The 24,097-nt window shown below is 42.1% G+C and overlaps 1 protein-coding gene across 1 annotated transcript in view; it reads left to right on the top strand.

Annotated features, from left to right (window-relative positions):
• ADAMTS6 (ADAM metallopeptidase with thrombospondin type 1 motif 6) overlaps positions 1-24,097 on the top strand; it is a 448,695-nt gene that overhangs the window by 406,562 nt on the left and 18,036 nt on the right. Inside the window, exons 23-24 of the mRNA XM_082243714.1 lie at positions 20,717-20,893; positions 23,321-23,477. Coding sequence (XP_082099840.1) covers positions 20,717-20,893; positions 23,321-23,477 — 334 coding nt within the window. The remainder of the gene's footprint in view (positions 1-20,716; positions 20,894-23,320; positions 23,478-24,097) is intronic.

The raw sequence follows: 24,097 nt of genomic DNA on the forward strand, positions 1-24,097 counted from the left end.
GGGACAAGGGCCTCTTCCCCACAACCCTGGGCTGTGGTTGTGGCGGTCTGCAGTCAGGGGCTTGTCAGAATCTGGAAGCCCCCTTTAACAAGGGTGCCCCCAGATCCCGCCCCCCCCCCATGTATATGGATATGGTACATAGTACCCTTACCCATTCATCAAAAAAGTGTAAAAGCAAATACTATGTACCCCATACTGATTCACATAGGGGGAGCCGGGATCTGGGGGCTTCCAGATTCTGATAAGCCCCCCGCCTGCAGACCCCCACAACCACAGCCCAAGGTTGTGGGCAAGAGACCCTTGTCCACATCACCATGGGTACAAGGTACTTTGGGGTGGGGGGCAGAGCCCTTTGGTTCCCCTTAAAATCCATACCAGATCCAAAAGGGCCTGGTATGGATTGGGGAGGGGGGGTTCAATGCTGTTTTTTTTTTATTACGTTTTAGTGCCAGCAATGTTTTTTTTTTTTTTTTACATTCAGCTGTGCCAGCTATACACAGTTTATTAAAGAGATTTAAAAGAAAATGCAAAATACATGAAAAACGCATGTTCAAAAAAGCAAAACACACCTGAAACCCACATTGACTGTAACCGTATAGATGTGAACCTAGGGTCACTAAGAAAGTCAAACGGTGCAGCAACATTACTGAAAGGAGCAGTGCAGGGGTGCTTTGCAATTTCACTTGGATATCTTAATAAAACAACAATGTATAGGTTCCTTTTGATAATGTTGTGTAGCCTTAATATTTACAGGGAGGTCTGCTTTAAAACACACACTAAGCAATAAACCTATGTGCTCTTGTCTTTATGGTTTCTGAAATGTACTTAACTTACAGATAAACACACATTCCTGAAAATGACATCTTAGGATGCCCCAAGCTAGGAAAGCTTTATGACAGGGGTGAAACAAGTTACCATCCGTTTTTATACATCCTACCTGAAACTTTTACATGTTTTTTCACCTTCCTTTCAGTATTAGTTTCCTGAAGGGTAATGTACAAGCAGAAAATAACTTCAGCCCTTTTCCTTAATTTTTCAGCCCTGCTGACAGCTATGCTTTGGAGCTGAAATAACAATGTGAGCTCAGTTCTCAGTCTGTGGTGTAATGAAGTCTAATATTGTTATATTGACCCCTGTGTAAAATGAGAGGATCAGGTGTCTTATGAATGTTTGCCTTTAAGCAGCAAAATGGCTGTAGCGTATTTTTAATATTCATTTTATATGCTGTAGAGTCAGGAACTTAAAGCTGAACTCTGAAAAATGAAAAAAGCTTGCTCGTTCATCCCTAGGGGACAGAGTAAAGAAGTTTTTATTACTCGATCCTCGGCTCCTGCAGGCTACTTCCTACTGCTAGACCAGTCCCTGCAGATTTTTCTCACATGCGTTTCAGCAGTCTAAGGTCCTCTGATATCAACAAGACTTATGCAAGACCTGACACCCTGCACTGGGCAAGAGGATTTGGATGGAAAGTCATGGTTGTCACACTAGGCTGGACTTAAAACATGCCCGCCGCTGGAGCTGAAGAGAGTGCCGTTTGTTGGGAGACTAGAGGATCAGGTCATTAAAAGAGTTGTTGCCATGCCCTAGAGCAGGGGAGTCCTGCAAGCCTCCAGATGTTGCGGAATTACAAGTCCCATCATGCCTCTGCCTTTGGGAGTAATGCCTGCAACTGTCAGCCTTGCCATGCCTCATGGGACTTTTCTTGCAGTGTCTCATTGGTCCTGAAGTTCCTCAACAGCTGCAGGTCAACTCAATAGAGGGCTGCAGGTTGGACACCCATGCCCTACACTAAACAGGCCATTAATCCTTGCAGTGTGTGGGCAGCCTCAATCCAAGGGAATCGTTTTTAGCTTTCTGGTGTTCATCTTTAAATTGAACCATAACCATAAAGTGGCCATGTTAAAGCAACAGGTTTAATGCAGAGCTCTCCAACACCTTTCTTAGGGCTTCATTCTCTTCAGCCACCAGGAGTAACGGCAAAGCTTACTCCTGGTGGCTGGAGTCACCATAAAGTAAGACAAACCTCCCCAAATTCTTCACATATAATAATAGTAGAAAGGTCAGGTCTAAGCATGTAGACCCTTTACACAATAATCTAGAGAGGTTATGAAAAGGAGAAGGCAAATGTAATAAAATTACATCTTCAGCTCTGTGTACACAAAGGAGCATAGGACCAGATGGCTTACACCCATGTGTCCTCAAAGAGTTGAGCTCCATTAATTTAAAGTCATTGTTTCTAATTTTATGAGACTTTATAATGACTAGCATAGTACCACAGTATTGGAATAAGGCCAATGTGGTGCCCATATTTAAAAAAGGAATCAAAGTCTTTACAAAGTAACAACAGACCTGTGAGTTTACCTTCTGAAGTCAGGTAAATACTTTATAGTTTGATGAAAGTCTAAATGAAAAATTTTTTTGCTAGAAAACAATATTATAAGCAATAATAAGCATGGACTAAAATTGTCAAACAAATCAAAAATATTTTTTTTTATGAGGATTTAAGCAAAAACGTAAAAACATATAAAGCAGTGGCTGTGGGCGTAGTATACTTGGATTTTGCAAAAGCGCTTGACACAGTTCCCCACACACGGCTAATGTGTAAGGTAAAGTCTACTGGCTTGGAAATGGCTAAAGAACTGTCTAAAAAACCATACTCTGAATGGTCTAAGGTTATTAATTGTGTTCCCCAAGGTTCAGTATTGGGACCCTTACTTTTTAATATATTTAGAAATGATATAGGGTCTGGGATTAAAAGTACCATCTATGTGTTTGCAGACGATAACTATAAAGTGCAATAAAATTCTTACAGGATGTCTCCAATTTACAAGCCGATCTCAATGCACTATTTAATTAGGCAAATATCTAGCAAATGAGGTTTAATGTTGATAAATGAAATGTTATACCCCTTGGGGGCTTAAAACATGCACGTGTCATACATACAAAGAGATGTACATCTGGGGAAGAAGGATCTGGGTGTTCTGGGAGATCATAGACTTAATAATAGCATGCAATGTCAATCTGCAGTTTATAAAGCAAGCAAAATACTTTCTTCAAGCGGTAGTTAACTTCTGCAAAAGAACAAAAAAACATTTCCTCCTGCAAGATAATGTCATAATGGGCTAGTATGCATTGCATACTTTCACATTATGAAAGACTTACCTAGAAACAAAGCCCTGCAGAGGCTTTAATCTTCACCCGATCTTCCTTCCAGGTTCACGGGCTGCAGCCACTTGAATGGCCCAACCGTGATGATGTCGCTCCCACAAATGCGCGTGGGAGTCACGGCCACGGCACAGAGCTCTGAAGGAATGGCACAGGCGTTCCTTCAGAGCACATGTGCAGGTGACATCACCAGCTACCAAACAAGTGAATATCTCCTAAATGGTGCACATTTAAGAGATATTCATTTTACCTACAGTTATGCTTTATTATAAGCCTACCTGTAGGTAAAAATTCACAAAGCGGAGAATACTACCGCTTCGAAGATTTATAGACTCCAGAGAGAGAGATATCATTTTGCCCCTGTACAAATCATCAGTAAGATGTCATCTGGAATATGCAGTTCAGTTTCGGGCATTCGTTCACAAAAAGGATATCGGAGAACTGGAGAAAGTGCAGAGAAGGGCAACCAAACTGACAAGAGGCATGGAGGAGCTCAGCTATGAGGAAAGATTAGAGCAACTGAATTTATTCTCTCTTGAGAAGAAATTAAGGGGGCATATGATCAACATGTATAAAAACATAAGGGGTCCATATAGTGAACTTGGTGTAGAGTTATATACTTTGAGGTCATTACAGAGGACGAGAGGGCACTCTTTAAGTCTGGAGGAAAAGAGATTTAACCTCCAAATATGGAAAGGCTTCTTCACAGTAAGAGTTGTCAAAATGTGGAATAGACTCCCTCAAGAACTGGCTCTGGCCAGCTCAGTAGAATTTTTTGAAAAAGACCTGGATACATTTCTGAATGCACAAAATATAACGGGATACTAACATTTCACAAGTAGTTGATCCAGGGAATATCCGATTGCCTCCTGGGAGATCAGGAAGGAATTTTTATTCCCCCGCTGGAGCAAATTGGATCATGCTTTATTGGGGGTTTTTGCCTTCCTCTGGATCAACTGTGGGTATAGGATTGTGTATATGGAGGTTTTCTATTTTTTTTTTCTATTGGTTGAACTAAATGGACTTTTTTAAGCTAACTATGTAAGTATGAAATATGCTCTTCCATACTCGGGTTCCTGTTACTTAATGACGTGAAGGTGAGCAAAAAAAAAGGTACAGTAAGTACATAATGCTGAGGATGATGGGAAAGGAGGGGAGGGGTTTAAGCAAAGCAGTTTCCTTGTTATGAATGGTTAATTGAGAGAAATGTGGAGGCTGCTATTGCTGACCTCTTTCTAAAAATCAGACTCCAGTACCCTATGATATCATAGACAAGTAACAACCACATGCCATCACAAGTGTCCTTACATACATTTATACTTTGAAGAAAAAGAAGAGGTGTGTCTGACCAGGCAGATTAGAGTGCTCTGGGCTGTGTGGTCAAATTTTGCTACCTATTGGACTGTGTAGTCATATATCCGGACACTGTGCAATGAGTATACAAGGAAAGCGGAGGTAACTCTATGAAAATAAAGGCTGTTAAATGAGGGCTTTTTTTCTCAGAGAATAGGTACAGGAACCCCCCCCCCCCCCCTTCTGAGTCACTTCTTGTCTCCGCCCCCTACCCACCTCCCAGTACCACCCCTTTTAGAGAATACAGAACCAAGTATCATTTTGTGATGATAAGTAATTTGTATTCAGTTTGTTACTAACAACAAGATTAGCAGTAAACTAGATCTCCCTCAGCCAGCAGCAATAAACCCTTCCCAGCAACAATGGACCCCAAAAACAATAGACCCCAGCAGCATCAACAGATTTTCCCAGCAGCAAGCCCAGTATCAATAGACTCTCCAGCAGCCAGCAACAATAGTCTCCCTAGATCACTACCAGCCACAATAGACCCCCCCAGCAACATAAGTGCAACCAGCAATAATAGACCCCTCCCCAGCAACAATAGACAGCCTTGCACAAATAGATGCCCCCAGCACACAGCAGCCAGGAATAATAGACCCCTTCCTCTTACAGCAACAATTTACACTCCAGCAACATAAGCCCCCTCCTCCCAGCAACAATAGACCCCCCCCCCCACCAGCAACAATAATAGACCTCCCCAGCAATAATAGACTGCCATGCAAAAATAGATCTTCTTCAGGAACAATAGATCCCCCAGCAGCCATGTACCCTTCAGCACACCCTAGCACCTCTTTCCATTACATACATTCAGTGCTGGAGGTGCCAGAACTGCGTTCCCCTGTGTTCCCACTGAACAAAAGCCCTGGTTATAATTGCAATGTCTATCTAAATACATATTTACTGTGTGTCTGTGGCTGGGCTTTAACTGTCATGGAAATCATAGCAACATTCAGCCACCTTTGTTTGATTTTTAAAGAACAAATTATAGACCCGTTTAAAGTCATCAATTTGTTTAGACAAGGTAATAATTAATAGATATGTTTACTGCATTTATGTGGCTTGTGTCTAATCTAATGATCTGAACGCTATCAGTCAGCAGTGTCGCCAATGCGTCAGAGTGTCCCAAAATATTAAACATTCAAGTCTGCCACAAATAGGCCTTCTTTTACTATCTTACATCAAGAGGTCTATTTATCAAAAAAAATCTGGACATATATCACAAGCATTCATCCAGTCGTAGCAAATTCTGACTGTATTCTGCCTAATACATTGATTTCCTATGATCGTCATCTTCATCTAGTGATTGTTCTAGAAAAATGCCACATTATGGACACTAGATGGAGCTGACAATCATAGGAAATAAACATATTACGCAAAATAGTTAGAATGTGTAATAGTAGGCAAATTCTTGTGGCATTTGTTTAGTGTTTTTTTTTTTTTTTATTTATAAATAGACCCCTCAGCCCCGGTTCACACTAGGGCGACCTGTGAGGCGACCTGGTCGCCTCACAGGTCGCCGCAGGTCGCCTCCCATAGGGAAGCTACGGACCCGTTCTAATAGGAGCGACACAAGTCGCTCCGACCTAGAAAAAGGGTCCGGAGCTTCTTTGGGGCGACCAGAAGGCGACCGCCATAGACTTCAATGTTATGAAGTCTGTGGCGGCCGCTCCGAGGTCGCGGCGCGCTGCTCGCACCGCGATCTCGGAGGTCGCCCCTGAAAGTAGCGTCGCGCCAGTGTGAACCGGCGCTCAGGCCCCGTTCACATAGGGGCGACGCTACTTCGCACCGCGACCTCCGAGGTCGCGGTGCGAGCAGCGCGCCGCGACCTCGGAGCGGCCGCCACGGACTTCATAACATTGAAGTCTATGGCGGTCGCCTCCTGGTCGCCCCAAAGAAGCTCCGGACCCTTTTTCTAGGTCGGAGCGACTTGTGTCGCTCCTATTAGAACGGGTCCGCAGCTTCCCTATGGGAGGCGACCTGTGAGGCGACCAGGTCGCCTCACAGGTCGCCCTAGTGTGAAACGGGACTAAGTGTGTTTTACTAAGCACTTGTGTGTTTAAAGTGAAAGTTTAGTGTAATTTCAGTGAACACATATTTTTAGTAATTTTTTTCACCGTATACCTTTATATTGATGTGATGAAAGCAGAGGGAACTCTCTCTAATCACTAGAGGGAGCTCTCTCCGCCTTTTCAATTCGAACTCCAGCCATTTTTTTTTTAGATTTGCATAGAGTGTGGGTATTTACTTTTACTTCCTGAAATAGTGACTTGCCAGAAAGTGAGTGGAAATCTCACAAAAGTGAGAAGAGAATACCAACTTTGACAGTTTTCAATGAAACTGGTTTCCCTATTCGAGGTGGTTCTAAAGGCAATACATTTTTTATTTTAATGCCTTCTTTACATTAATGTAAAAAAAAAAAATGTCCCAGCAGTTGTATCACTGCCCCACCTACCTATATTCGTACCTGAGTCCTATTTAGATCCAGAGCTGTGCCCATCTGCAGTGGCGCGCTCCTCTCTTTCTCTCTTAATAGGACATGGAGGCAGCAACCAAAGCCATTGCCAACCGAGCCGAGGGTGGCGGACCCCAGATGAGGAGATTCAGGGCCACTCTGTGCAATGATATAACATGTTTATTATTTTTTTTAAATTATCATTTACAGTTGCTTTAAAAATATCTCCTTTATGGTGACAACTTCTGGTGACAAATTTTGGATTTCTCCTTACTTTTTGTCCCTATCATACATACCATAGTGATAATGGAACTTCTCAAGGGAGACACAGTAATAAACACCTGACAGAGTTTCTAACATTTCTCCTCTTTGTCCAAAACTAGAAAAAAATAATTTTGTCTGAGGTTCCACAACAGCTGTTGAAACTATTTGGCTGATTTACTAAAGTAGTCAAGAATCCCCCACAATACATTTGTCTGAATATTCATCTCAATTAACTGCCCAATCATGTGAAAAGCAAATTCCTATTTCATTGGATAACTGAAGTGAATATTCGCAGGGTTTGATGTGTGGGGATACTCAACTTCTTTAGTTAATCAGTCCAAATGTCTCAGCGGCTGTTGAAACCCGCCTAAAGATATTAAGATATCAAGCATATAGGAACTGCATTGTATTCATTAAATCTGCAACTCCCAGAAATGCATTGCAAGAAGGAGCCATTAGAAATGATTGTGTATCATTGCAGAGTAGGAAGTGTAGCCTGTCTATGTAATGAGCAAATATACCTGTCCCCCAATAGGATGCGCAGCTCTGAGAACGTTCAGAAGAAACATTGCAGGCAGGCCTGCCAAGCCTATCTGTCTGCCAGCAATTTTTCATTCTAAAGCTATAGTATACTTCAGCTTTAAAACTGGCACAAGTATGAAATGTCAGGCATGATGCCACATTTACACTTTAGTGTTCCTCTATACCAGGGGTAATGAATTAAAATTCAAGGAGGTCCGGTCGCTAAAATTTTCATTGGGCTGAGGTCCGAATCTCAAGTCTGTGCTGACTCTGAACAAAATGTGCCCACCAGCTTGACCCTTAACATAAAATATGCCCATCAGCGTGCCCCTTAGCATAACATTTGCCCGTCAGCGTGACCCTTAACACAAAATAAGGGGCACGCTGATGGGCATATTTTATGTTAAGGGTCATGCCGATGGGCACATTTTATGTTAGGGGGCACCCTGATGGGCACATTTTATGATGGTGGGATTGCTGATGGGCAAAAAAAACGTGTAAATCAGCGTTGCTCTTAACATAAAATATGCCCATCAGTGTGTACCACAGCATAAATATGCACATCAGCATGCCCCTTAACATAAAATATGCCCATCAGCGTGACCCTTAACATAAAATATGCCCATCAGCGTGCCCCTTATTTTGTGTTAAGGGTCACGCTGATGGGCAAATGTTATGCTAAGGGGCACGCTGATGGGCATATTTTATGTTAAGGGTCACGCTGGTGGGCACATTTTGTTCTGCCCATCAGAGTGCCCCTAACATAAAATGCGCCCATCAGCTTGCCCCTTATTTTATGTTAAGGGTCATGCTGATGGGCATATTTTATGTTAAGGGTCATGCTGATGGGCATATTTTATGTTAAGGGGCATGCTGATGTGCATATTTTTTGCTGTGGTACACACTGATGGGCATATTTTATGTTAGGGGGCACGCTGATGGGCAAAACAAAACGTGTAAATCAGCGTTGCGCTCAACATAAAATATGCCCATTAGCGTGCCCCTTAACATAAAATGTGCCCATCAGCGTGTCCCTTAACATAAAATATGCCCATCAGAGTGCCCCTTAACATAAAATATGCCCATCAGCGAGTCCATTAACATAAAATATGCCCATCAGCGTGTCCCTTAACATAAAATATGCCCATCAGAGTGCCCCTTAACATAAAATATGCCCATCAGCGAGTCCATTAACATAAAATATGCCCATCAGCGTGTCCCTTAGCATAAAATAAGGGGCACGCTGATGGGCACATTTTATGTCAAGGGAGCAATCTGATGGGCATATTTTGTTTCTTTTATGGGGCACTCTAATGAGCACAACAACACATGCCAGTCTGCACACTTCAGGGTTTTTTTTTTTTTTAATTGCATTATTCTCCTCTAAAAATGTGCTCCACATACCTGGAGCCAGCTGAGTCAAAAGCCGCGAACAGGGGGGCGGGGCGTGCACATAGTGTCCGATGTGAGGGAGCCGCAGTCAGGAGCAGAGGGCGGGGCGCGCGAGTGACGTCACGCCCCTACTCGCGGCCCGACAGGACACCGCGATGTCCATTAGTCAGTTGCAGGGGGCGGGGCGCGCGGGACGTCACTCCCCTACTCGCGGCTCGAGCGGGACGTCACTCCCCTACTCACGGCTCGAGCAGGCCGTCACTCCCCTATTCGCGGCTCGCGCGGGATGTCACTCCCCTACTCGCGGCCCGACACAACAACGGCTGCTAGTGAGCCGGGAGCCGCAAGCGGTCTGGGCAGAAGCATCTCGCGGGCCGTCAGTGGACCGCGGGCCGCCATTTAGTGACCGCTGCTCTATACCCACTGTCAACAGAGCAGAGGCACTGGTGTTATTAAAGTTTGTTCCTAAGGTAGCCGTAAAAGGATAGGATCCTGTTTTAACATTGCTAGGAAAATTCTGAAAAATCATTGGCCAGAGCATGTGATAGTACCATCAATGACTTAATAAGATTAGTTAGAAAACCCTTACAAAAGGAGCTCAATTGCCATGGCAATGGTTCGAATTTTAACGTTAGATTTCGGGATGCACTGTAGTGATGTCATGGTTAGGTCTATGACCCTACCACATACCATATGTAAAACGAACAAATGTTCCTGACAGACAAGTAAAATTCTACTTCCAGATCAAACTATACTTACCACATGCACATTACATTAAGCAGGGGAGGACTGGGCCAGGGGGCAGGGGGGAATTTTCCCCCTGGGCCGCTCTGATGCCCCGTAAAAAGGCTGCACTGACTCTGCTACAAACATGCCTAAAAGATTCCTGGTGAAGAGAAGTAAAAAGTCCCTTCCACTGACTTACTGAGTGCAGGTTGAAGACAAGGACAGAGCGCAGGCCTCCTATCCCCCCAGCATGAATGGTGTAAATTGTGTCTGAGCAGAGGCCAGTTTAATGCCCCACTGGAGACTTTTCTCCCCCTGCCAGCCCCAACCAAGCTGTCCCAGCTGCCCCCTGCTGGCCAGGTTTGGAGCCAGGATTCAGCCGGTTAGTAGAGCGTACCGGAAGCAGAGCTTCAGCCTGGAATGAGGGTCAGGAGGAGGAAAAAGTGGGAGCGGGGCAGAGTCGCTGCACCATGGGCCTCTGGTTTGTACTTGCCCCCTGGGCTGAAATTTTCCAGTCTGCCCCTGACAATAAGATTAATATTTCCTGATTTGAAACCATGTTCACAGCTAAAATGTTGTTTCTTCATTTAGAAATGGGGAAAATTGTCTATTGTTGGCCTTCAATTTTTCTTGTCGCTATGGGGTTAATTTACTAAAACTGGAGAGTGCAAAATCTGGTACAGCTCTGCATGACTGTTTCCATCTAGCACGTTTGGACTTCCCCAGACCCTGTTTCACCTCTTGATCCTTAGGAATGCGACCAATCAGTCCCAGGCCTTTTTCCAAAGCCTGTAGGAAACCTGCTGTCCCTTTACAATCTGTCAAGGACCATATGAATCTAATGTTAATCAACAAAAAATTGTCTAGTATCCTTAATGACTTACAACGTAAATTCCTCAAAATATGGGAAGCGTGGCTCTGATACGCCTTGGTCCTTGACCCTAGTCTGTGGGGAATAGGCACTCTGTTTTCCCCCCTCCTCTACCTGGTTCTCTCCCCTGATTTCCCCTTTCCCCACACCCCCAATCTCCTTTTTTGAGTTTACCAGCCCTTGAATTGGCTCAATTGATTTAGACACTTGTATTTTTATTTTATGCAACTTTGAGAGGGTTACTGACCTGGAAGGCTTAAAATGTATTTTCTGGTTCCTATCCTGTAACCATGTGCGCATTGTTACAGGTGTCTCGGCCCCTGTGCGGTGCTTGTTATTATTCTTGTTTAAACGAATAAAGAAAATGAAACAAGAAAACGATTGTTGAATTGTACCCCCTTAACTATTAGAAAATCGAATGACTTTTTTTCAAATAGAATGTAACCATGTATGAAGCTTACACTCCATCCTGGTTGTGTGCCAGCAGAAACTCCCCATAGGCAATGTCTGGGTTGAATGACGCTCCACTTTTATACACAAGGGCAAAAATGGCTGCCACAACTATGTGCAGATGACAGATGTTTATAGTAATACTCAGCTGTAGTACGGAGTGGAGGAATCAGGAGCTTTGTGCCAAATGCCTTTTGGAGCAATATTTATTTTTACTAATACAATTAGTGAACAACTCATAACTTACAGTGCTCGTGGCTGAAATGAACTTGTCTCCTACGCACAGGAGACAGATAACCAGCACTCGGCTTGTCAGTTCATTTGGAAGGTCAGAGCTTCACCCATAGAATTAATAGTGATTTCAGAAAACAGTCATGCCAATAATCCTTATTCCACCACCGACCAGCCATAGTTTATTGAGCACACTCATCATGGCACTCTGAACATAATTCTACAGCTTGGTTCAAATCCCCAAATAAATTTTGGCATTGCCTGCAGATTCTCAGACTAGCTTTGCTTTTGGGTTTCGACGAAAACAGTAGGAGAGCCACGAGCGCATTTCCTAGAAACCTTGATAGGTTTATATTTCTTAGAAAACAAAGATTGCTCTTAATGTAACAATTTGACAGCCTCCTTCAGTGAAGATAACTGCAAGTATTGCTGAGATCCACGCCTGTGAGAAAGAGCAGATTGAAGTGTTTCTTTTCAGCATGCGCACCGTGAAACATAGCTGTCATTTCATAATAAGTAATTCATTCTATTACAGTATACACTCTTACAATAATACAACACTATTCAGAGCACACATAAAAGAAGTTTCAGTTCAGGCTCTTGCTCTTTCTCTTTTTTTTTTCAGTCTTTTCACTATGCTTGGGTTACCAAAACACGATGGAGAGTGATTGAACTGTAAAAAAAAAAAAGAATTTAAATAAAACATTGTTATCTAAAAAATGTGGTAAGTGGGTGCCACATGAAAGCAGTTTTGAGAATGCCAGCGTATTGGCACAGCACAGTAAAAACATCCATGCATACCAGAACTGGGGGGATCACATTTGTTTTTCATCGTTAGATAAATATATAAGGTTTTTCTAGTCTGGAACATTTGTATGCCTGGGACACGGTGTCATAGGGTTACTTGCTTAAAGGTGCACAGCGGCGACTGCTCGAGACATCACATTTGGAGAACGTAAGTTGCAGAATGTAAACTTCCTTTCTGTAGTCAGAAATGACCCTCTTCTGGGAATTATATCTGCAGATTTCTGTATACTTGGAAACTCTTAATGGGATACTGGATATAATAGTGCAGTATATTTCTTATACAAGCTGGTTGTTGATATCAATGTGTTAAAAACTACCTTCGAATTTACATGTGGAGCCATGATTGTATAACTGAAATTTACATAGTCAGGTTGAAAAAAGACACAAGTCCATGTATTTTAACCAATAAAAACAAGAAGAAATAAATAGAATCCTACACAATCTTATACCCACAGTTTATCTGGAGGAAGGCAATAAACCCCAATAAAGCATGATCCAGTTTGTCCAACAGGGAAACTAAATTCCTTCCTGATCCCCCAGGAGGCAATCGCCTATTCCCTGGATCAGTTACCCCTGCCGTTATTACCTATAAATGTAAGTATGCAGTTATATTTTGTGCATTTAGGAATGCACCCAGCTTTTCTTTTTTTAACCACTTAAGGACCGCCCGCCACAGATATACTGCAGCAGGCAGCCCCTCCTGCGCGAAACCGACGTAGCTGTACGCCCCCACTTAGCAGCGGGCACTCTGATGCACTGGGTCGGCAGCTCCAATTGCCACCAGGCACTTACGATCGTTCCCCGCTAAGAGAGAAGGACGGTCAGCTACAGTTCTTTTCTCTGGAATGATCATAGAGCCAGGGACATCTTTAATATTGATTGGACCCTGGGCAAATATTTTCTTGGGCCATCCCAAAACCACTTATCAACTATTTAGAGGCAGTGTGGGCTCAAGGGGCAGCTGCTTTGGGCCCCACAACAATGACTGGACCCAGGGCAGCTGCCCCTTTTGCCCTGTGTTAAAGACGGCCCTGCATAGAGCACCTGTGATCCTGCTATGTAGGATCACAGGTCTCTGTGATCATTTCAAAAGCCACGCCCCCCACAGTTAGAATCACTCTCCTAGGCTTACATTAAACCCCTGATCACCCCTTCCCTGCCAATGACATTATTACAGTAACAGTGCATATTTGTAGCACTGATTACTGTAGTAATGTCACCCCAAAAGTGTCAAAAATGTTAGGGGTCTGATCTGTCCACCGCAATGTCGCAGTCCCGCTAAAAAAAAGCAGATTGCCGCCATTACTAGTAAAAACAAAAAACTATAAAAATGACATAAATCTTTCCCGTAGTTAGTAGACGCAATAACTTTTGCGCAAACCAATCAAAATATGCTTTTTGCAATTTTTTTTTTTTTTAACCAAAAATATGTATCAGAAAACAAATTGGCCTAAAATGTTAAAAAAAATTTATTTTTATTTTTTTTTTTGGGGGGGGGGGGGGAATGTGATATAGCAGGATGTGAACAATATTGTTTTGTTTTGTTTTTTTTTTCAGAATTGTCGCTATTTTTTTGTTTATAGCACAAAAAATTTTAATTGCAGAGGTGATCAAATACCACCAAAAGAAAGCTCTATTTGTGGGAAAAAAAAGGACATCAATTTTTTTTAGGTACAGCATCGCACGACCGCACAATTGTCCGTTAAAATAACGCAGTGCCGAATCGCAAAATATGGCCTGGTCAGGAAGGGGCTAAATCCTTCTGGTCCAGAAGTGGTTAAACAATCCACTTAGCTAGCCAAAATTAGTTCTTAAAGCGGAGTTCCACCCTGGGAAAGTTTTTTTTTAATAAAAATACCCCCGGGACAGTCAGGGCTAGTACATTCCACAATGGCTAGCCTCTGATCTGTCCCGGGTTGCACTTACCTTTTAGAAGAAATACTTACCTTGAAAATGTATTGTCCAGCGCTGCCATCTCAGGTGTGGGCAGCTTGAAGCCAGCGCGATCCTCTTCTGTGTCCTCTTCCGTCTTCTTCGGTCCCACGATGCACTGCACCGGCCCCGCCGTCACTTCCGGTGACGCAGCGTCATCCCTGCACAGCTTCTGGGCATGCCCAGAAGCTGTTTAGCAAGGTATGACGGCGCCTGCACCGGAACTGACATCGGGGCCGGTGCAGGCGCATTGATTCCTGGGAGCAATGACGTTCAGCTCCCAGAAATCATTGCAAGCCAGGAAGTAACGAATCGCCGTGGCCGCCGAGGGGAGGAAGAGGAAGTAAGCTAAGTATATTTTCTTCTAAACGAGGTAAGTAAAAAAAAAAAAAAAAAATTGTGATTATCCATTTGTTTTTCAGGTGACCCGGAGCAAGAAGATGCAGGTAAGTATAATTATAGGGTGGAACTCCGCTTTAAGGGAGTCAATTCCACATTTTCACAGCTCTTACTGTGAAGAAGCCTTTCTGCACATGCAGGTTAAATCTTTTTTATTCCAGACGTGAATAGCGCCCCCTTTCTTTTCTATGCGTTAATATTGCTTTGCAAGAATCTCCTGTTTCATTAATTGTCTCACTGTCTGTTGCATTCAATTTGGCATTCTTGGCAATGTCCTCAGGTTTACAGCAGTGGGAGAGTCATCTTTGGTAAGATACTCTAACAAAGCATTATATGTGCAAAGTATAGATCTAAAGGTATTCTGGGGACACTGATAATGAGATTATGGTGAGGTAGAATCTCCCACATTACCTGTTCACACCAGCAAGTCGCACTGAACGCAGGGCTGCTTGTGTGCATTGTGAGACAGTGCAGATGCACCAGTTTTTGTCATTTAAATAGAATTTCAATTCACCGTGTTGGCAATGCAATGTTTTTTCCAGCGCACAGAACAGCAATGCAGTCGTTAGAACTGACACCACTGGAGACGAGGATATTTGCCCTGTCTATGCATTGCTGCTGTGCTGGAAATAGCTGCTAGCGCAACCACACTGCATCTGCTGCCCTTAATTTCAACATCTTTCATCAATTGCTTCCTTGTAAGATTGCTAAATGTATTTAATTTACATGGAATATTCTTTTCACAAAAATGACTATTTTATTTTAGATTTTGCATGCATAACTTTTTTTTCTATCCCATGCTTAACCAGACAGATCTCGCATTGATTTCCTATAAATCACAATCTGTATGCACTCAACACTGACATGAGTTTTTTAAATGTTTAAAGTTTTTTTTTTTTCCAGTTGGAAGGATTCATCCTTTAGTATGACTGATATTTTTTTTCAGAAGTTTTCAATTATGCAACCATTCTAAAAAACATGACCTAAACTGTGCCCAGGAAAGGCAGGCAGATGGCAAAGTGTTGCCAGTAGGCTACCTGCAGCTGATCTTTTTCCTATAACTGACTTACCATGTCTGTTCTGCAGTGTGTCTCAGTGTGAAGGTGGCAACCTTGGTAGAGGAACAGGGCTTTGCATGCTTATGTCAGACCTGGTTCCCTGATCACTGGTGATCTGAGAACTAGTGAGGAAAACATTGAGAATCAGCAGGAGAGGTGAAAAAAGCACAGATCTACCGAATAATGGAACAGAAGCAGGGAGACATTTGCACTGTGCTGAAACAAGGCCATCTAGAGCCTAGAGCAAACATGCCACACTGCGCCCCCCAAGATATATAAGCATTATGTGTTAGAAAACCCCTGGAAAAAATATTTACCCCCTAAGCATACATTTCCCTTCCTCCCAGTACAAATCTGCCCCCTGCTGAAATCCCCCCTCCCAGCACCACTCTTTGCTCCTCCACCCCAACTCCCTGCTTAAGTTCTCTCTCTCGTCAAGTCCCCCCAGCACATACCCCCCCCCCCCACTCCTCCTAGCACAAATATTCTACTCCTTAAATTCCTCTCCCCATACACACCCTCTCCCCCCCCCAATCCAAATCCCTGCTTCCAGCACAAACCCCACCTCCTAACACAAACCCCCCTCCCCCCAATCATCCCTACTAGCACAAATATCCCCCCAGAAACTTCCCCTCCTAGCACAAATCGCATCCCCCCCTACCATATCACCTCTTCTAGCACAAACACCAAAAATCTCCCTTCCTAGCTCAAATCCTCTTCCACTATCCCCCCACCCAACACAAATCCCCCCAAATTTTCCATCCTTAAACAATTCTTACCAAATTTTCCCACCCACCACTAATCTCCTCCCCAATCTCACATAATACTACAGTGCCCAGAGCAGCCGTTCCTCCTTCCTGTCCCTTCTTCGAGACCTGAACGTGGGTCTTCAGGTGCAGATTCCTCTCCAGCAAGGAGAATAATGAGAAACACTGCAGTGACATTATTCAATCTCACTTCAAATCTCTTAAGACTAACAGTCAGGGGCAGCAGTGCCTTAGACAAACTCATAATGTAGACAAACAACTACTAGGCTTTAGAGTGCCTAGGCACACATACAGTAGATGTCAGGAACTACAATGGTATTTTTCATAAAATTTCAAGAAATGCGGCAAGATTCCAGATTATAACTTTAATACAATAAACATTTCTAAAATGTTCTCATTTTGAGTGCAGGTCCTCTTTAGAGATCTTTGTCATGTTAATGTCCTTTAACATTTGTTTCTTAACTTTAATGTGACCTTTGTCAGTAGATGTTTAGTCGAGTACTTCACTGGTAACATTATGCCTCAAATGGACCAAAAATGATTTAATTTTGGTTCAACTTTTATGCATAATGCAATCACTAAGCAAACCGTTTTGGAACAGTGGAAGAGAGGAGCATCCCTCAAGAATTGTTTTCCCCTTTTCCTCAATTTATAGGTGGAAGCATCAGGGCTTTTTTTCATGCGGAACTTGGTGGAACTCCGTTCCACCACCTCTGGCTCAGGTCCTCTGCTTTTTGCTCAGCACTACCACTTGTAAACATAGAACTCCGGCTTTTGTGTTTACAAGTGACAGCTTGTGTCCCAACAACTCCTACAGATCTGTTTTCCTGAGCAGCTCTGACTAAGACCGGAGAGGGACGTGGGAGATGTAGGTGCCCAGGGTGCAGTGTGGATGACCACACCCCCATTGGATGATCTCCCTGCAAGTGAAAAAGGCGGAGCCACCTATAGTGTGCGGGGAGGTACTAGAGCTGGCTGGGTGCTTCAGCAGAATACAACAACAATAGTGAGACACCTGAAAGATGGTGGAGCTTGTAGAGGTCAAAGCTAAAGAGGAGTGAAGGTGAGATGTGGATGGGGATGCAGAAGTAAGCAGCTGTGGAGGGAGGCTTAACTGTGCACTCTGTATACAGTGCACCCCTGAACTCTGCACTCTGTACGTAATGCACTCCTGGTATTTAATGCCCCTTTAAGACTCTTCCACTCTTAGTGAAATGTGACCACACCCGGTATTGGATGCAGTTTGGAGGGTGTGTGTGGGTTTAAGGGTTTTTATTTTTTTTTGGGGGGGGGGGTCGTGGTTGAGTTCCTGCACCTTATTTCTGAAAAAAAAGCCCTGGGAAGCATCGACACAATTATTAGCTAGTAGAATTCTTCATGCTCATGGTTTTTTTTTATATGGTGTGAGACATTGTAGATGTGTTTAATAATGAGAAGATATTATGGAGTCCTGCTGCACGCTTTGCATTTTCATTCAGTTTTTAGAATTGTTGCTGATTATTTCTTATTGCTATTGAAAAATAAAAGCAAAACATTATTTTTGTGTTAAAGTAATGAGATAGTATCATTATCTGTAGGTAATTACCAAATAGAGGGCGCTTTATTTATTTGGCTGTACTGCTATGTTGGTTTTCCTGTGGGATTACGATAAGAGATTGTGACTCCTCCCCCCCCCCCCGACTCCTGGGTGCAGCCAAGGAAAATGAGTCCCGTTAGTCTGTCTTCCATTACTGGTCATGTCGTGCAGAGTAATCTCCCTCATAAAACACATCTCAGCTTTTAATTTTAACAAGCATGAAACACTGTAATCCATTTGTAGAATGACTAATGTAACTGGCCAAGGAATGATGTCTCATCTTTTTCTTAAAGGTGAGACCACAAAACAGGCAGCTTGTGTAAAGGGGGCTAAAGGGGCCCTAAAATCCACTTATTTTACAGAAATATTGATGTTATATGTGAAATCACTGATAAAATAGATCCCCATACATTGAGATATAAAGTAAGACTTTTCTTTACTGCAATGTCATTTTGCACAGGGAGCAGGTTGCACAATACAGTATCTGAGCATTATAATTGGCTAATTCAGCATGTCAAAAAGCTTTCTCTGAAAGACCAAACACATGGCCAGACTAAAGATTTGGGCCATCATAATGGGGTGTGGCCAAAGTGCAAAGATTTCTTTGTATATAATAGTGCTCAGGGTAGTCAAGGAGACCTATGCTGCAGTGCCATTTTGCACAGGTAGGAGGCAGCAAAATACAAACTCTGAACATTATAAATTGGCTAATTCAGAACATGAAAACGCTTTTACCGGAAGACCAAATACGTAACCAGCCTACAGATTGGGTCTATCAAAATGGAATGTGGCAAAGTACAGTGTGTTCCTTATATGTATTGGTGCTCAGGGTAGTCAAGTGGCAAAGGGGCTTCTTCAGCCACTCCACCAATGGTGGAACATTTCCCATTTTTAATAAGTTTATTTTACAATACAAGTGACAAAAATGTGCACAAATCAGTAACCTACTAGTATGGTTTGATGACAAACTACTGCCTGCTGTACACGAATGCTATTTGAGCATGTACTGTTCCTGATACATGAAGACTAAAGGACTTATAGAGGAGGTAGATATACAAGACATCTTTAGTGACATGAATGGGTATTTAGAACATGTCACAAGATGTTACAAAAAAAAAGCTTTACAAGTGTACAAGAATCTGTATTTTTGGAGAGTGAACTGAGCCTGCAAATTTGATTTCATTTTAGGATTACTGTATGTATGTGCTATATGCTTCTGCTATATCATTTTTGTTTCATTAGTTAGTCATTTGCTCAGCTCCTCTACACGCCTTTTCTCCTGCAGATGAAAACCTGCTTAAAACCGCAGTAAAAGTCAAGTTTTGCATACGTAATTTGCATCATTAATTGTCATGCAGAGTTTTAATAAAGGTTGACAATAAAGAGAAAGATCTATGGCTGTTTTATGTAGACAAGACTTCATTTTGTCAAGTCGTGGTTTCATATATGTAAATCAGTAGTCCTTGTACAGTTGTACAGGGCAGTTACTGATAGACATTTGAGCTGTCATGGTGAGAGCCATGGATAACTCCCTCACATCTTGTTGAGATCTTAGCCTGAGATCCTCTATATCAGGGGTCTTCAAACTATGGCCCTCCAGTTGTTCGGGAACTACAATTCCCATCATGCCTAGTCATGTCTGTGAATGTCAGTTTTACAATGCCTCATGGGATGTGTAGTTCCGCAAACAGCTGGAGGGCCGTAGTTTGGGAATCCCTGGTCTATATTAACATGTGGAGTGGTTCCCTTTGAAAGTGTTTTTTTTTTTTTTTTTTATTACACCAGGTTTAGCTACAAGCACCACAAAAGTAAATTTAGGTTTGTTAGAGATATTAGCCGACTACAAAGCAATGTTTTTATCTCTCTATTATGAATTTATAGTGTCTGATTGAGTGTCTGGCACCCAATGTACAACTGACAAACCTATCCTTAGTTCTCCAAGAAAAGATTGGCTAGGGAAATCTGCTGTCACTCAGTCATGAGAATGGATAAAACCATCTGGAACAGGCGCAGATCATCTTATGTATATAGGTGGATTTCATCCTTGAAAGTAACTGAAAAGTGTGGGGGAAGTCCTAGAAGCAGGGCTGTGAACTATCAGTATAGTGGAAACCATTTAACAGTTGTATGTTAGCAGAGGTTTTACATGTTTACATGTCCGATCAGTCTTAGAAGAGGACCAATGTAAACATATGAAGCATGTGATAGATAACTGCTTACTTATGGTGGTGTAGTCTATATCAACCCTAAGTATCAATATACAAAGCCATACCCCACATTGAAGAGTAACGACCATGTCTGATAATGATTCCATTCATATTAAAGATTATTATTTTTTTCAAAATGCTCTCGGATGTCCACCTATATGTATCATTGCTCTCTAAATACTTCCACTCATGCACTCTCTATTTTGCTATATTTGACTTGCTCCTGAATTGTTATTAATCCTGGTATCTTATTATTATTTCTGGGCATTTTTAGATCTCAACTTGAGACTGGCTGAACCTCAAACTTTCACTATTTACATACTCTGTAAACTTTACATATATGGAATCTGCAAATTAAGGCTGTTCCATTAAAACAGAGTTAGGAATTGAGCTGAGAGTGGGGATGTGTCTGAGTATATATATATATACTGTGTGTATATATATATATATATATATATATATATATATATATATGCCATATGTTAACATAAATCATATGTAATCAAATGTTTAATAGCTTAAATGTGATATTTTTTTTTTCCAGTGTACCCCCAAGTGTGGCCCTGGCTTCAAGCATCGAATTGTCCAATGTAAAAGCAGTGACCTCTCGAAGACATTTCCCTCTACAAATTGTCCAGAAGAGAGCAAGCCACCAGTCCGCATACGTTGCAGTCTGGGACGCTGTCCACCTCCCAAATGGGTTACCGGAGAGTGGGGACAGGTGGGTGACAAATGTTATCTTAATTATATTGTGAGTTTTAGTTACTAAACACTTCTAGTGCATTTTTCTTTCGTAGGCCTACAGGTTACTTGGATTATAACATAAAGCTATTTTGACAGACTTTCATAAAAACAGAAGGACTGAAATACCTACTTTTCCTGTAGAAATTACTGCTTTAGGTTCCTTCCATGGCTGTTCCATAGAGCCTTGGCAATTGGTGATATGGTATTTGCTGATGTAGGGTCATAGTTGGGATTGATCCATCTCTACAGCAGAGATCAAATGCCTAGCCATTTGTACATGTAGATGTACATCCCTGAAAGATTAATAATGTTGCTTTTCTTGTATTTCCGTGTTTGCAGCCAAATTGAGATGATACCTACTCTGTATTTGTTACATGTTCTCATTCAAATAGTATAACTTATAAAGATATATATTATTATTGCTGCTTACTATTTTATTCATTTATATATTTATTTATTACAGGTATTTTTATAGCGCTGACAATTTACACAGTGCTTTATGTATATATAGTACATTTACATCAGTCCCTGCCCTCAAGGAGCTTACACTCTAAGGCATGGGTGTCCAACCTTTTGGCTTCTCTGGGCCACATTGAGTGTAGGGAAATTTTCTCGGGCCGCATATAAAATATATACTATAGTTAATATAAGTAATAAAACGCCGCCGCTCCCTTCCCGCGCTGCTGTCCCCCCCCCCAGCACTAATTTAACACAACTAGAGGATGATCCCTTCCGAGGCAGCCTCTGCCTACAGTTAGTTGGAAGCCGATGTGGCCGTGCCCCTGACCCGACTTTCTTCCTCCCCAGCAAAAAATAAATAAAAATTGTCAGGGGGCAGTGGGCCGCATTGCCTGCGGTTCTGGGCCGCAGGTTGGACATGCCTGCTCTAAGGTCTCTATCTCACATTCATACATACCCATACTAGGTACAATTTGACAGGAGCCAATTAACCTACCAACATGTCTTTGAAATTTAGATGCTCTTTTCAGATAACACCAGCACTGGAAAATTTAATGTAATTATATTTGTTTATGAAGGGACTGGGAAGTCTTCCAAAAATACCTCTCTCTATACTGTGCTGGCAGATCACATTATCAGTTGTAAACTAGATTTGAACACTGTCCTAACAAAGGGTTAAAGCTTTAGAAGCTGGGCTTCTCCAATGTGTGTTAATGAGGAGAAACTCTGCCTGTCCTACGTCTTTCTATTGGGAAAGACACTCTGAACTTGTTCATAAATCCTTAGTCTGTCATAGCACTATATGTTAAGAAACATTTAGTAGGGAAGACTTTTTTTTAGTACATTTTTAGGTATGCTTTGTTAATGCAAAGCCAAACAAACATATAGTGCAGTTTTCTAAAGCTTGACTGCAGAAGTGGAAATACACTTTAAGTTAACATTTTACTATAGGCTCACTTTATATACAATTTCAACTCAGGTTTTTTTTTTTTTTTAAATGTACATAACTGCAAGACTGTTGGGGGTCTTTTTTAGCAGTGATCTCACTCTAGATTCGCACAACTTTCATCAAAGAATAACACATTTTTTTCAATTGGATTCAGTAGGAAAAATGCTTTACTCTTGGGTAGAGGTTGTGTGAACCAAAGGGTGAGAACATTGATAAATAGACACCTTAGACAATTTCAGCTCGGCTATTATTCTTTACATCTCTGCAAGATTGTTAACATTTCTTAAAGTTACCATTTGACTACTAGCTCTGTTTAAAGAGACACTGTCATTTTACCCACTGATATCTTTCCAGCTTTCTCCCTCCGCTACTTCCTCCTCCACAGCTGGCACAAAGAGCTCCCAGCGCTTTTAACTATTGGGGAGCATGTGACATTCTCCCATGATCCAGTGCTCGGACCTGGTGATTATTCGCAAGGCCCAAGAATCACACATAATGGAAAGGGTGATGTCCACGCTCCCTCTAGGCTCATACACCAGCTGACACTGAGTATTTGGCAGTGGCTGTGATAGAGGAAGAAGCAGAGGGGAATTACTGGAGAAATAAGTATGAGTGGATAAGAAAGGGTCCTTTTGCACAGACACTCACTTTGCCCAGAATGGGAAAAGAAACAGTGACTCTTAAAATTTTATTTCAGCTCAGGTATACATTTTAGCAGAATAAAGGGATTACTGTTTAGCCATTTTTGATTGTATGTAAAGCATCATATTGGGTTAACGAGTATAAAGAGTTTAGCATGCCTGTATTCACTCAAGCTGAAAAGCCTCAAAATCTATGTGGTTATCTGTTTTTTTTTTATTGTACAGTCGTAGAGTTGAGCTCCTGTTTCTTGTTAAGTAGATTAATTTGTTTGTAGATTCAAAGGCCTTAGACTTTAGAGTAAGTCCATGTTAATTTTACATAACAGAATGTCCTCCTCTTTACTGTGTTTATTAGTGCTCAGCACACTGCAGTCTGGGACAGCAGATGAGAACAGTGCAGTGTCTATCATACACGGGGCAGGCATCAAACGATTGTCCAGAATCTCTTCGCCCACCTTCAATGCAACAGTGTGAAAGCAAATGTGACAGTAGCCCTATTTCCAACACAGAGGGTGAGTATGTGACTGTGCTCATGAGCTGGCATCAATGCCAGAATTGTCATGTAAATGCTATGAATGTATTCCAAACCAAGCAACAAGTAAAATTACCAGTGAACTGCTGATGGTATCCAGGAAACATTTAAACGTGAGTTGTATTAAACCCAAGAGGGTGGTGCTAAAGCCACCCTACACATTGAAGTTGATCTACTAAAGGCAAATAGATTGCGCAATTTGCAAGTGCAGTTTCACTCTGCAAGGGTATTTGTTCCAGAGCTTTGTAAATATGGTGAAACTTCACTTTGTAAAGAACACCCTATCATATGCAAGGAAAAAAAAAAACATGTTTGCTTGCACATGATTGGATGATGGAAGTCAGCAGAGATTCTCCTAATTTACTAAGCTCTGAAGTAAATGCCCTTGCAAAGTACAACTGCACTTGCAAAGTACACAGTCTATGTGCCTTTAGTAAATTGAGCCCATTGGCTCACATTCATATCCTTATTCTGTACATAAGATTCTTGGAATCCATTGGAGTCTGCAGTTTAGAGCATCAAGATGCAGAAGATGAAAAGCAGGGTTAAAGTTGTAGCCTTGGTCCAAAAGGCATATGTTTCTGATTGACTGGAGTGTTC

The sequence above is a fragment of the Pelophylax lessonae genome (genome assembly GCF_965119305.1).
Source record: "Pelophylax lessonae genome assembly, chromosome: 1".
Taxonomy (NCBI): domain Eukaryota; kingdom Metazoa; phylum Chordata; class Amphibia; order Anura; family Ranidae; genus Pelophylax; species Pelophylax lessonae.